A 10,796-nucleotide genomic window follows, 5' to 3' on the forward strand; every position below is an offset into this window, starting at 1 on the left:
ATCCCTCATAAATTTGAAAAAACAAGATTAGTGTCTCTAAAATCCCATTAACCAATTTCCCCCCTCTCAAAATTCACAATATGAATGGACCCTAGGTGGTGTTGTTCACAAGAAACTTTTGAATTCTGTGATCTTCTGAAAGTTCTACTTAATGTTCACAAGAAATCTTAGCTCCAGCCTAGGGGGTGGAATGAATCATGACTTTGGATTGATGCCAAACCCATGTGCAGGATGTGGTTATAGGGAGGCTACTAGTAGACTTGGAGGTAGGGGTGCAAGTCGGGGCGGTTTGGCCCGACCCTAACATTTGGGTTTAAGCCCAAATCCGGCCCGAGCCTAAGGTCAAGTCCGATTTAACCAACCTAAGCCTAGTCTGCCCTGTAATTTGATGCACTCAGGTTGGTTGGGCCCAGCCCGGGCTCAAATTGGTTAATGAATCCATTCTAAAATTACACATATAAATGTATTTATACAAATATCATATATTTATATATGTATGCAAAATATCTATACAAATATGTATATATATATATATGTATAAACGTATATAATTGAGCCGGGTTCAGGCTACCTAAGAGCTAGGCCCGAAAAATAAAAACACCCGACTTCTTGAACCTAAGCCTAGCCTGTGTAAAATTCCGGGTTCAACAGATTCGAGCTCGGGCTGGGCCCAACCTGTGTAAAACACCCGACTTCTTCTCTTTAAGAGAGGGAATTAACTGTTTTAGAGACTGTTTGGCAGTTATGCATAAGTTTAATATTTTATGAAGATGACAATACTAAAGAAAAGGGACTCATATGAGTGGATTAAGCTTTCAAGAAAATCAAAGTTAGGTGGGTATGAGCCTTTGAGGTTATAGTTCTAGTGGTGGGGTTTAGTCTTTTTTACATTTTTTTTTTTGAATTTTCTACAAATGTTTCGATCATGAACAACAATTACTTTCCACTTCATGGTCTCATGTTCTATATGCATATATTTGACTCTAGATGTCCACTCTAGAAGAACAGATTGGATTATCTATGACGAGTGAATATGGCAGTACAGATGGGTCAGGATCCAAGCTTCTACATGCTGGATTTTGTCATCTTCAGATATTTCCACGTTTATTCTAAATTAAATGAGGTTAGATGTCTTAAAGTGAGTAGTGCACCTACAAGCATTTTGTGATTCAGATCAAGATTCAAAATATCGATACTTCTGATACACCACTAAGGGTATATTGGGCAAATCGATACTTTTTTTTAATTTTTTTTATTGTTTTTAAAACTAGTTCAAGATGGCTGGTTTAGAGCTCTTCTACCCCCTGATTCAGTCAAACTCTCAATACACCCACTGTAGGGATAATGAGAAAGGTCCCGGAATGATATGTATCGATATCGATTAATACAGACTGATATGTATTAATATTTTGAACTTTGTCTCGGATTGATTGTTGTTAATATAGATAAAGGGGGAGAATGGAACTTATGTGACCCTGTCCAAATCCATATAAAATGGATACGGAATAGAGCTTCTTAGAGGTTGGGTTGGATTTAAGAGTGGGGTTCTAGAACCCAACATCATTGGATGGATGTTTTACAACTAGACATGTTCATGGGTCGGGCTTTTACTATTATTAATAAATTTTTCTAAGGCCCGAGCCCTAGCCCGACCTGACCATCGGGTCTATAACTTGGGCCTGAGCCCGGCCCTCATAAAAAGCCCGAAGCCCGGGCTTGGGCCCAAACCCGAAATTTAGCCCATATTGTTACTACTGCTGAAGTGGCTGAATAGAGAGAGAGAGAGAGAGAGAGAGAGAGAGAGAGAGAAATTATAAAGAAAATAATAAAAAATGTATATATTAAATTATAAAATATATATTTCAATAAATATTATATTATTTATATATTTTATATAATATATAAAATACATATTATATATTTTATAAAATATATAATGTTGAGTCAGGCCGGGCCAAGCTCGAGTTGGGTTTTTTGACAAATTTTGAGTTTGGCCCAAAACACAGTCAAACTTACTGTATTAGGCCCGAGGTCAAGCCCATGGGCTTACATAACCAAGCCCAACCGAGATATGGGCCAGGCCGGGCTACCCGGCCCATGACCAGGTCTATTTATAACTAGGGCAGGGGTGTGAGTTGGGTTTCAGAATTTTGAATTCTTGAAAGAGGAGAAGAGGACTCGATCGTCACGTTCATTCTCATAAAAATGGAAGTTCACATTGGCACCCCACATAGACATCTCATGATGCGAAATTTTTCCCATTCTTATCTTAGGTGTTTCTAATACAAGGTTGGGATACACCATGGGGCAAGTCTGTGGGATGCCCATACAAATTGTGAAAATAAAAGAGGGTTTGGAGATAGGACTTCTGGAATAGATCAGGTCGGTTCATAGGGAGTGGGCCAAAATAGAATCTACTCTTAACAGAGCATATCTTACAGTAACCTCCCAGCCACATCCTACCCTAAATTGGTAACATCTTCTCATCTCATGAATAATAAATACAAATACTAAAAACGTTCCGGATGCGCGATTAGACGGGACATGCTATAAGGTCGGTGTGAGGCTGCTCTGTGAGGAATAATCCGGACTCGAGTGGGCCAGTATGAGTGTCAGGCTCGGTTGTTATTATCATTAGTGGCAACTAGCAATTCGTTGGAAGTGGACAGGGAGTGGCGAGTGGGCCAGGATGTCTAGTTGGGTGATGGGCTAGGAGGTGTTTTGGTAAGAAAGGACAAATGAATGATGTCCAAAAAGTCCAAAACCCGTGCTCTGGTACTTTCTTCTACCGTTTGGATAAGAAAGGACAAATATATGACTTGGCCCAATCCTTATACTTAAATATATGCATTTTATATAAATATTATAATATAACATTTATATTATAATATTTTGTATAATATGATATATAAAAAATGTATTTGCATATTATATAGCATTTAATATAAAAGATTTAGGTTTGGTCCAGCCCATAATCACTTCTATAAATATCCATTAAATAGAAAAAAATTATTTAAATATCAAAATGCATAAAATTTAAACAATAAAATAGATTAGGGAAAATTGGTGGACTCATGGACTTTTAAAAGTGAAGCCATGACCTCTAGAGATGTTGTCTTTTGGAAAAAATCTATAAATGATGAAATGGATTCAATAATGTCAAATAACACATGGGTACTAGTAGATCTGCCTCTAAGATTAAAACCAATAAAATGTAAATGGCTGTTTAGAAGAAAATACAACACTGATGGAACTGTACAAACTTTTAATGTTAGATTAGTAGCCAAAGGATTTAGCCAAAAGGAAGGGATAGATTACTTTGACACCTATGCATCAGTGACTAAAACAACTTCTATTAGAATGCTTATAGCATTAGCATTCATTTATCACTTATCTGTTCACCAAATGGATATTAAAACTGCTTTCTTAAATGATGATTTAAATGAAGAGGTTTACATGGAACAACCAGAAGGATTTGTTCTTTTTGGAAACGAGAAGAAAGTCTATAAACTGGTTAAATCACTATATGGATTAAAACAAGCACCTAAACAGTGGCATGAGGAATTTGATTCTTGCATTCTAGCTTTTGGTTTTAGACATAATAGAACTGATAGATGCATCTACTCAAAATTCACTGAAAATTATGGAGTAATTGTGTGTCTTTATGTAGATGATATGCTTATTGTGGGTACAAATATGGTTGGCATAAATGAAACTAAAAACTACTTATCCTTTGTTTTCAAGATGAAAGATTTAGGAGAAGTAAATACCATCTTGGGAATAAAAGTTAAAAAGCATAGTAAGGGCTATGCATTAAGCCAATCACATTATATTGAGAAAGTACTTGAGAAATTTAAGCATTTAAGGTTTAAAAAATATAGCACGTCATATGATTCTAGTATAAAACTAGTAGAAAATACTGGTAGAGCAATTGCACAACTTGAGTATGCTAGTGCAGTAGGAAGCATGATGTATGCTATGCTTTGTACCAGACCTGATATTGCATTTGCAGTAAGTAAACTCAGTCGGTTTACAAGTAATCCCGATGCAGAGCACTGGAAGGCAATTGGGAGAGTCCTTGGGTATCTCAAGAGAACCTTGGAACTTGGCTTGTTTTATTGTGATTATCTAACTGTACTAGAAGGGTATACTGATGCAAGTTGGATTACCGGTAATGGAGATAACAAGTCCACATCTTGATGGATTTTTGTCCTTGGTGGGGGTGCGATCTCTTGGGCATCCAAGAGACAAACTTGTATATCTCACTCGACCATGGAATCCGAATTCATAGCCTTAGCGACTGCTGGAAAAGAGGCTGAATGGATTAGAAATTTATTATTGGATATAAAACTTTGGCCTAGTCCTATGCCTCTAATTTCCATTTACTGTGATAGTGAGGCAACTCTGTCAAGGGCCTACAATGGTACCTACAATGGTAAGTCCAGACATATAAGTCTGAGACATGAATTTGTTAGGCAACTGATTCAAGATGGAGTCATCACTATAACCTATGTGAGGTCAAGTAAAAACTTGGTTGATCTTCTTACCAAGGGTTTAGCCAGAGAATTGGTAAGAATGACAACCAAAGAGATCGGATTAAAACCCTTTACTTAGTCACCTGTAATGGTAACCCAACTTGAACTGAAAAGCCATCAGTATTGGGTTTAATGGGTAACAACAAGTTACAACAATGTGACTGTTAGCACTGACATTGAGAAATTTCCCATCACAACATAAACAGTGTTATCCGTTATGATGAGAGGTTGAGATAAACTCTTAATGAAGTTCTGAAATATGTCAAATAACGGAACACATAATGGAACTTCACCTAGGTGAACATAGAAGTGGTGCCGCTTCTCATGAGAGTTTGGGTTTGCTCTCGGGATTGTTCATGAAACCAGGAAAGAAGCACATGGCCATAACAGTGCTTAGCAAAATTTGAAACTCTTGCAGAGACTGAACATTTTTATGTGTATAGGTGTCTTCGGTCTGTCTTGAGAGTAGTTGGTTTAAGGTCTTAGCACCAATAACTTTGACAAGGTTTTGGGATAACTATACTAACAAGAGGTTTAAGTTGATAAACACCTTTTGTATGCATAATTGTGTCATAGTAGTTTGGATTGAGAGAGAACTATGTAATTGATCAATCAATGTGGGGGATTGTTGGATTTTAATCTCATAAGAGATTAAATCCAATGGGTTTGATTGGTCAATTACATGAGAAATTGCACCTGCACACTTGGTTGAAAAATCAGTTTTTCTCTTACAAAAAAAAAAAAAAAAAAAAAAACAGTTTTGAACTTGTCCCACATTGGATAATTACAAGGTTTGTTTTCAGTATTTCAATAGGAGCTGATTTACACTCCTTAGAATTAGTAGAGGAGAGTATGGGGATTCGATACCACGCAACGCGTGCGCACGCATGTGCGCGCGTGTGTGTGGCACAATGAGGTGCTTTAGAGGCACACTTTGCTCGCGATGGGTGGCTCTGGTTTTGGTGCGTTGATGACCGTTGATCATCGTTGATGAGATCAACGGTCATGATTCGATCGGGTGTGATCAAGAGGCACAATTCAAAGTTAACAGTCACCAACTGTTAACAACTTTTTAAACAGTCACAATGGTTGAAATTATGACTATTCAAGGTGCCTTCTCTAAACCAGCACCTACCTTTTCCTCATACCTCTTCACAAATTATTTAAGGAGCATGAATCAGACTCCAAAATACACAATTTCGAAATTCACTATCTCTGTCTCTCAGTCTTATTTGCTACAGTCTCACAGAAGGTTTCTTTGGAGACTCTTCAACTTTGCTGGTTGCAGATTCTCGCCCAAGGCTCTATTGTATACTGGGACTCAGTAAAATTGAGTGGAGGCAAATAACGTTCTAAAGATAGTGTCTTCAGACGCGCCTCAGAGCTTCTCCTCCAAAGCTACAGTGACCCCATCTTCCCAACAACGAAGAATGGTTTGAGTGTAAAATTAATTTGAACTTAAGGAAAAAGAAAGTTATTTCTTTTATAAATGAATATAGGCTTTCACTTAGGTTATGTTTGTTTTAAAGAAAAAAGTAAGGGAAATGTAAGAAAACCTTTACAAACTTTGTATAGGTTTCCCTATCTTTTCCTTCCTTTCCCTACTTTTTCCTTCAAACCAAACACAATAAGTAAAAAGTTAAAAAGAAATATGTAAAATCTTGATCTTTGACATTGAGACAAGTGAAATTGAAATCAGCAAATATTATGATAAAAAAAAAGTTGGCCAATATTTCATTGTTTTTTGTCTAACTTTTAATGTTTCTCAAGTAAGTATTTAGTCAAGATTAATGACTAAATTAAAAAGGATAAATTATAGATAGACAGATGTATTTTAACTTAAACATTTTAGAAAACTTTAAAAGATAAAAACAGAGAAAAATATGTAACTAAAATTTCAAAAAAAAATGAATAAAGTATTAAAGTTATGAGAAAATTCATTTTCTTCGGTAGTAAAAGAAAATTCATTTCATTCAATCTGGATGAAATGCTGGACTTTCTCACAGTTAAAAACCTAGATATATATGATACAAAAAAAAAAAAAACAAAAACAAAAACAAAAACCTTGATATATACATGAACACATGTAAATTAGAATTTTCTTTAAATGACCATCACTATTTCTGCCATATAAGGGAAAAATGCTGCCAACTCAGACCATCTATTGGATGGTGAACCCTCTAAATATGCCAAATGTACACCCTCTTTGACCACATCGATATTATACCCCACATTGCATTGGACAAGTTTCTGCAATGTTGTATAAATTACTCCCTTAATATTTAACTAAATATTCTCAAGTTACTTAATTATATATTTGCAAAAAATACATAAAATTTACTAGGCTTTAGAAAAAGAAAAAGAAAAAGAAAAAGAGTTAATCTCTCATGACATAAAAGTGAATTACATTTAGGCATAATTGAACTTATTTCTTTTTTTTTTTTGGTAACTATTGAACTTATTTCTTTGAAATATGACTTTTAACTTTTTGGTTGCCCTATAGTAAACAACGCATAAAATAAAATCCTTTTCAGTTGTCCAAACGTGAACCCTACTTTTCGGCCCGGCATGAGCCCCTCCCTCCCCATTCAATCACAAAAATAGAAAACAGGATAAAAATAAAATAAATGATGCCACCTAATAATAATATTAAAAGAATATAAGACAATTAATTAATATTTTATTAATGTATTAATATTAATAACATATATTTATACTATGGGCGTTCTTCTTTTAGATTTAGAGAGGGGGAAAGTCACTCAATGAGATTATGCCCATACTGTTTTTTAGGATTTATATGTGGGATTCACAGAAAATTCATTCTCCCTACATTTATCAGGTGGGTAAATAACTTTCCCATTTGGAGAGAAAGTTGTCAACACTTGCATTGATAGCTAAAATGACATTTCTCATTTAGCAAGAAAATAAAAGGATATGAGTAAATTTACTTGCCTGGGTATGTGTTTAGGGTTGTTAATGGATCGGGTTTGGACCAGGACCAATTAGAACTGAAATTGACCTAACATGAAATATCGAGGACCTGGAAGCCCTCTTTGACCAGAACACGGATATTCAACTATAAAATAGGCATTCCTCACTCGAGGTAAGGGACGTCTTGGAGTTCTTCACTCATTACCTCTTCGCACTATCTCTTTGGCTCGAAAACAACATTGTCTCAACCTGCTCATCCCGATCAACCCTTTTTACCCTACTAACTTGAGCGTCGGAGTGCCTACCTGAGGAATAACTCCTCGGGCCTCTGACCCTTCCTGTGGTTATAGATCTTGGTATGCGATTTTGTCCTTCCACCCCAACATCGTCTAGATGGCAGGACTATTTAAAGATGTGGCTAATCAGAGCTTGGTTCCAGGTCATTGATTGATGATTGATAAAATCCGCCACTTTCAGAGGAGGGTTTCTTTGGGGCCGGACAGAAAGATCCACAACATTAGGGAGCCAGGGATCGGATAAGGCATCAACACTCCACCCATTACCAATAATCCAACGGCACCCTTTGCAAAGATGAGATCTACAAGCAAGAATACCTCGCTATATGTAGGATATCCCCGGTTTTGGTTTTAATTCCTAGAAGTTGGAGGACCTAAAGTATTTACCATGGAGGACTTTAACCCACAAAGCCGAAGGGAACTTAAGTAATCTCCAACCCAATTTCATGATATGGGCTTTATTGGCTAACTCAAAATCACGAAAGCCCAGCCCGCCAGAGGCTTTTGGTACAAAACAGTGACCACTTTCTAAGATGAAGGCCAACATTCTCAGAGTCAGACCACCAGAAATTTCTGCAGATATTATTCAGCTCCGAACATGTTTGCTTTGGAAGGAGATAGGTCTGCATGATATATTGAGGAGCAGCTTGAAGAGTGGACTTAATAAGAACAAATCTGCCAGCATGAGAGAGAGTACGCTTCTTCGATCCCGCCAGTTTAGACTTTAGTTTTTCGACTAAGAACTTCCATTCCAACACTTTAGCTCTATTCATAAACAAGGGCCCACCGAGATATTTATCATTCACCTTAAAAAAAAGGTAACACCAAAGGCTGAAAGAATGATGGAGTTGGCCCGGAATAGAGGGGATTGTTGTTAAAATAGAACATGAGGAGAGGTTTTTATATTTTACCCTTTTTCTTACGTCGAATCCCATCTAGCGGTGGTTACCCAACATGCGACCCACTCAAATTTCCAAATTTTTTTTTTTTTTTTTTTTTGTCTTTAAGGGGTGAAGGGAGAAATTATGCAAAAATCAAGGGCATAATTTCAATTCCATCCACTTCGTAGAAACAAGAGTCAAGTGAAACTGCCAAGGGGAAATGCCTAATCGACTTCGGCACGTGAAAATAAAGAATAAAAGAAAAGAGAGAGAGGGGACGGAACAGCGGAGTTTTGTTTCGAAACGTGGGTTTTCTTCCATAAGATCATAACGTGATCAACGTGCCATTTTACTCTATTAAATTTCTCCCGCCGATTCACATGTCCGCTTGTGACGTTTGAGTAATATTTGCCTTTGCCTTTGTGGAATTTAATCAAACATCTTACTTTTATAAATCGGATCACACTCTCCTCTCTCTTACAAGTTACAACCCTTCATCCTCTCTCCTTCTTCTTCTCCGAGCGGAGTTCCAGCTCTCCGTATTCCATTGGAGATGGCAAAGTCTACTCTGCCATTGGCTTTGAGGAGGAACTGCAATCTAGACCTCTGTCTTTTCCCTCTGGGTTCTCGTCCTTCATCCGATTCCGACAACTCTTCCCTGTAAGTTCACTCTTCTTCTTCTTATTCTGTTCTCAGCTGTACATCAGTTCAAAGGTTTTATTAACATTTCTTTCTTTTCTTTTCTTAATCGAAGGTCGGAAGCATCCATTAGAACCCAACGACAACAAGAACAAGCACAACAGCAGAAGCAGCAGCAACTAACCATATTTTACAACGGGCGGGTTTGCGTCTGCGATGTAACCGATCTTCAGGTATGCTCTAGTTCTTTCTTCTACATCCACTAATCTGTAACTGTAAGTCTCTAACCACCCAATTAGATCGAGTTGAGCTACCTCTTTGCCACACCGAACTCCGGTGAGTTGGGTCGAATAGTAGAAGGGCGCCCAGTTTTGACTCGTTCAAATGAGAAAAAACTCAGGAAAAAACAAAAGGAAAACGTTTTGATTTCTTTATTGGGTGGGTAAGAACGTTATTCAATTCAGTCAACCCAAAACCTACCACGTCTCTAGATTTGGATTCTTGATTGTTACAGATTCCAAATCACTTGCCTTTCATCACACCGACGTGGTGGTGTCGCAGGTAATGGTGACCCTTCATTCTAGTTAAGCCCAGATCAGGTTTTATTTAATCTGATTAGAACATAAGAACTACTGTTACTAAGTTGTGTTTTTCTTGTAACTAAATGCAGGCAAGAGCTATCATCTGCATCGCCAGGCGAGAAATGGAGGAAAGAATGACCACCCCTCGATCTCCTCTCTCTCCACCTCTGCAATCTCAGCTCCAGAGCCTACCGGGGCTGTCGATGAAGCGATCTCTGCAACGGTTCCTGCAGAAGAGGAAGAACAGAATGCAAGATGCATCGCCTTACAAGCATTAAACAGGTTAATTTGCATTTGGTGGTATCATCACAGAGGTGTTCGACTGAATCAGATTCTTGTAGTTTTTTGCTATGACTGCTTCATCGCAGTATAGTTTTGTAAATTATGTAGTGCCGAGAATGGATAAAGAGTAAAATACTATAATTTTTTGTCCTTTTATTTTCCCATTTTGGGCTTTTTTAACTTGATTAATATGGAATTCAATTCCAATCTACTTCAGTTGCGTTTGGATTAGGGTGGATTTCTTCTTCTAATTGATTAGTGTGGATTTGGAATATGGGCAGATTGGATTTGTTGGGGATCACTGGAATCTGTGTCTGAAAGTGAAAACTTTTTGATGTAAAGGAATTCAGAGAAATATAGAAAAGATTCCGCGAACTTCATGTGAGTGGAATTCAAATTTGTCCCAGGATTGGTCATTTGAATTCTAGGATTCAAAATCCAAATTCATTTTGCTTCTACAATCCAAAACTTTATTACGTTCGGCTGACTTTGGAAGGAGTACAAATCTCTCTCTCTACATTAAAATGAAGCCGTCAAGAAATTCTCATTTTTTATTTTTTTTTATTATATGCAAGTTTCAAAGTATCCTTAACCCATACGTATCGTTTCGGGACCCTTCCGATACGCCCCTACAGTGCGTGTATCGGGGGT

General features: G+C 37.2%; 1 protein-coding gene across 1 annotated transcript; it reads left to right on the plus strand.

The window, feature by feature from the left end:
- The first annotated feature begins 8,927 nt into the window (after positions 1 to 8,927).
- Positions 8,928 to 10,551, plus strand: JAZ8 (jasmonate-zim-domain protein 8). Its single transcript, XM_088982515.1, has 3 exons — positions 8,928 to 9,303; positions 9,398 to 9,515; positions 9,953 to 10,551. The coding sequence occupies exons 1-3, from the start codon at positions 9,197 to 9,199 to the stop codon at positions 10,139 to 10,141; spliced, it is 414 nt and encodes a 137-aa protein (XP_088838641.1). The 5' UTR covers positions 8,928 to 9,196; the 3' UTR covers positions 10,142 to 10,551.
- The last annotated feature ends 245 nt before the right edge of the window (positions 10,552 to 10,796 follow it).

The sequence above is a fragment of the Nelumbo lutea genome, chromosome 4 (assembly GCF_056320005.1).
Source record: "Nelumbo lutea isolate HS-2025 chromosome 4, American lotus-T2T, whole genome shotgun sequence".
Lineage (NCBI taxonomy): Eukaryota > Viridiplantae > Streptophyta > Magnoliopsida > Proteales > Nelumbonaceae > Nelumbo > Nelumbo lutea.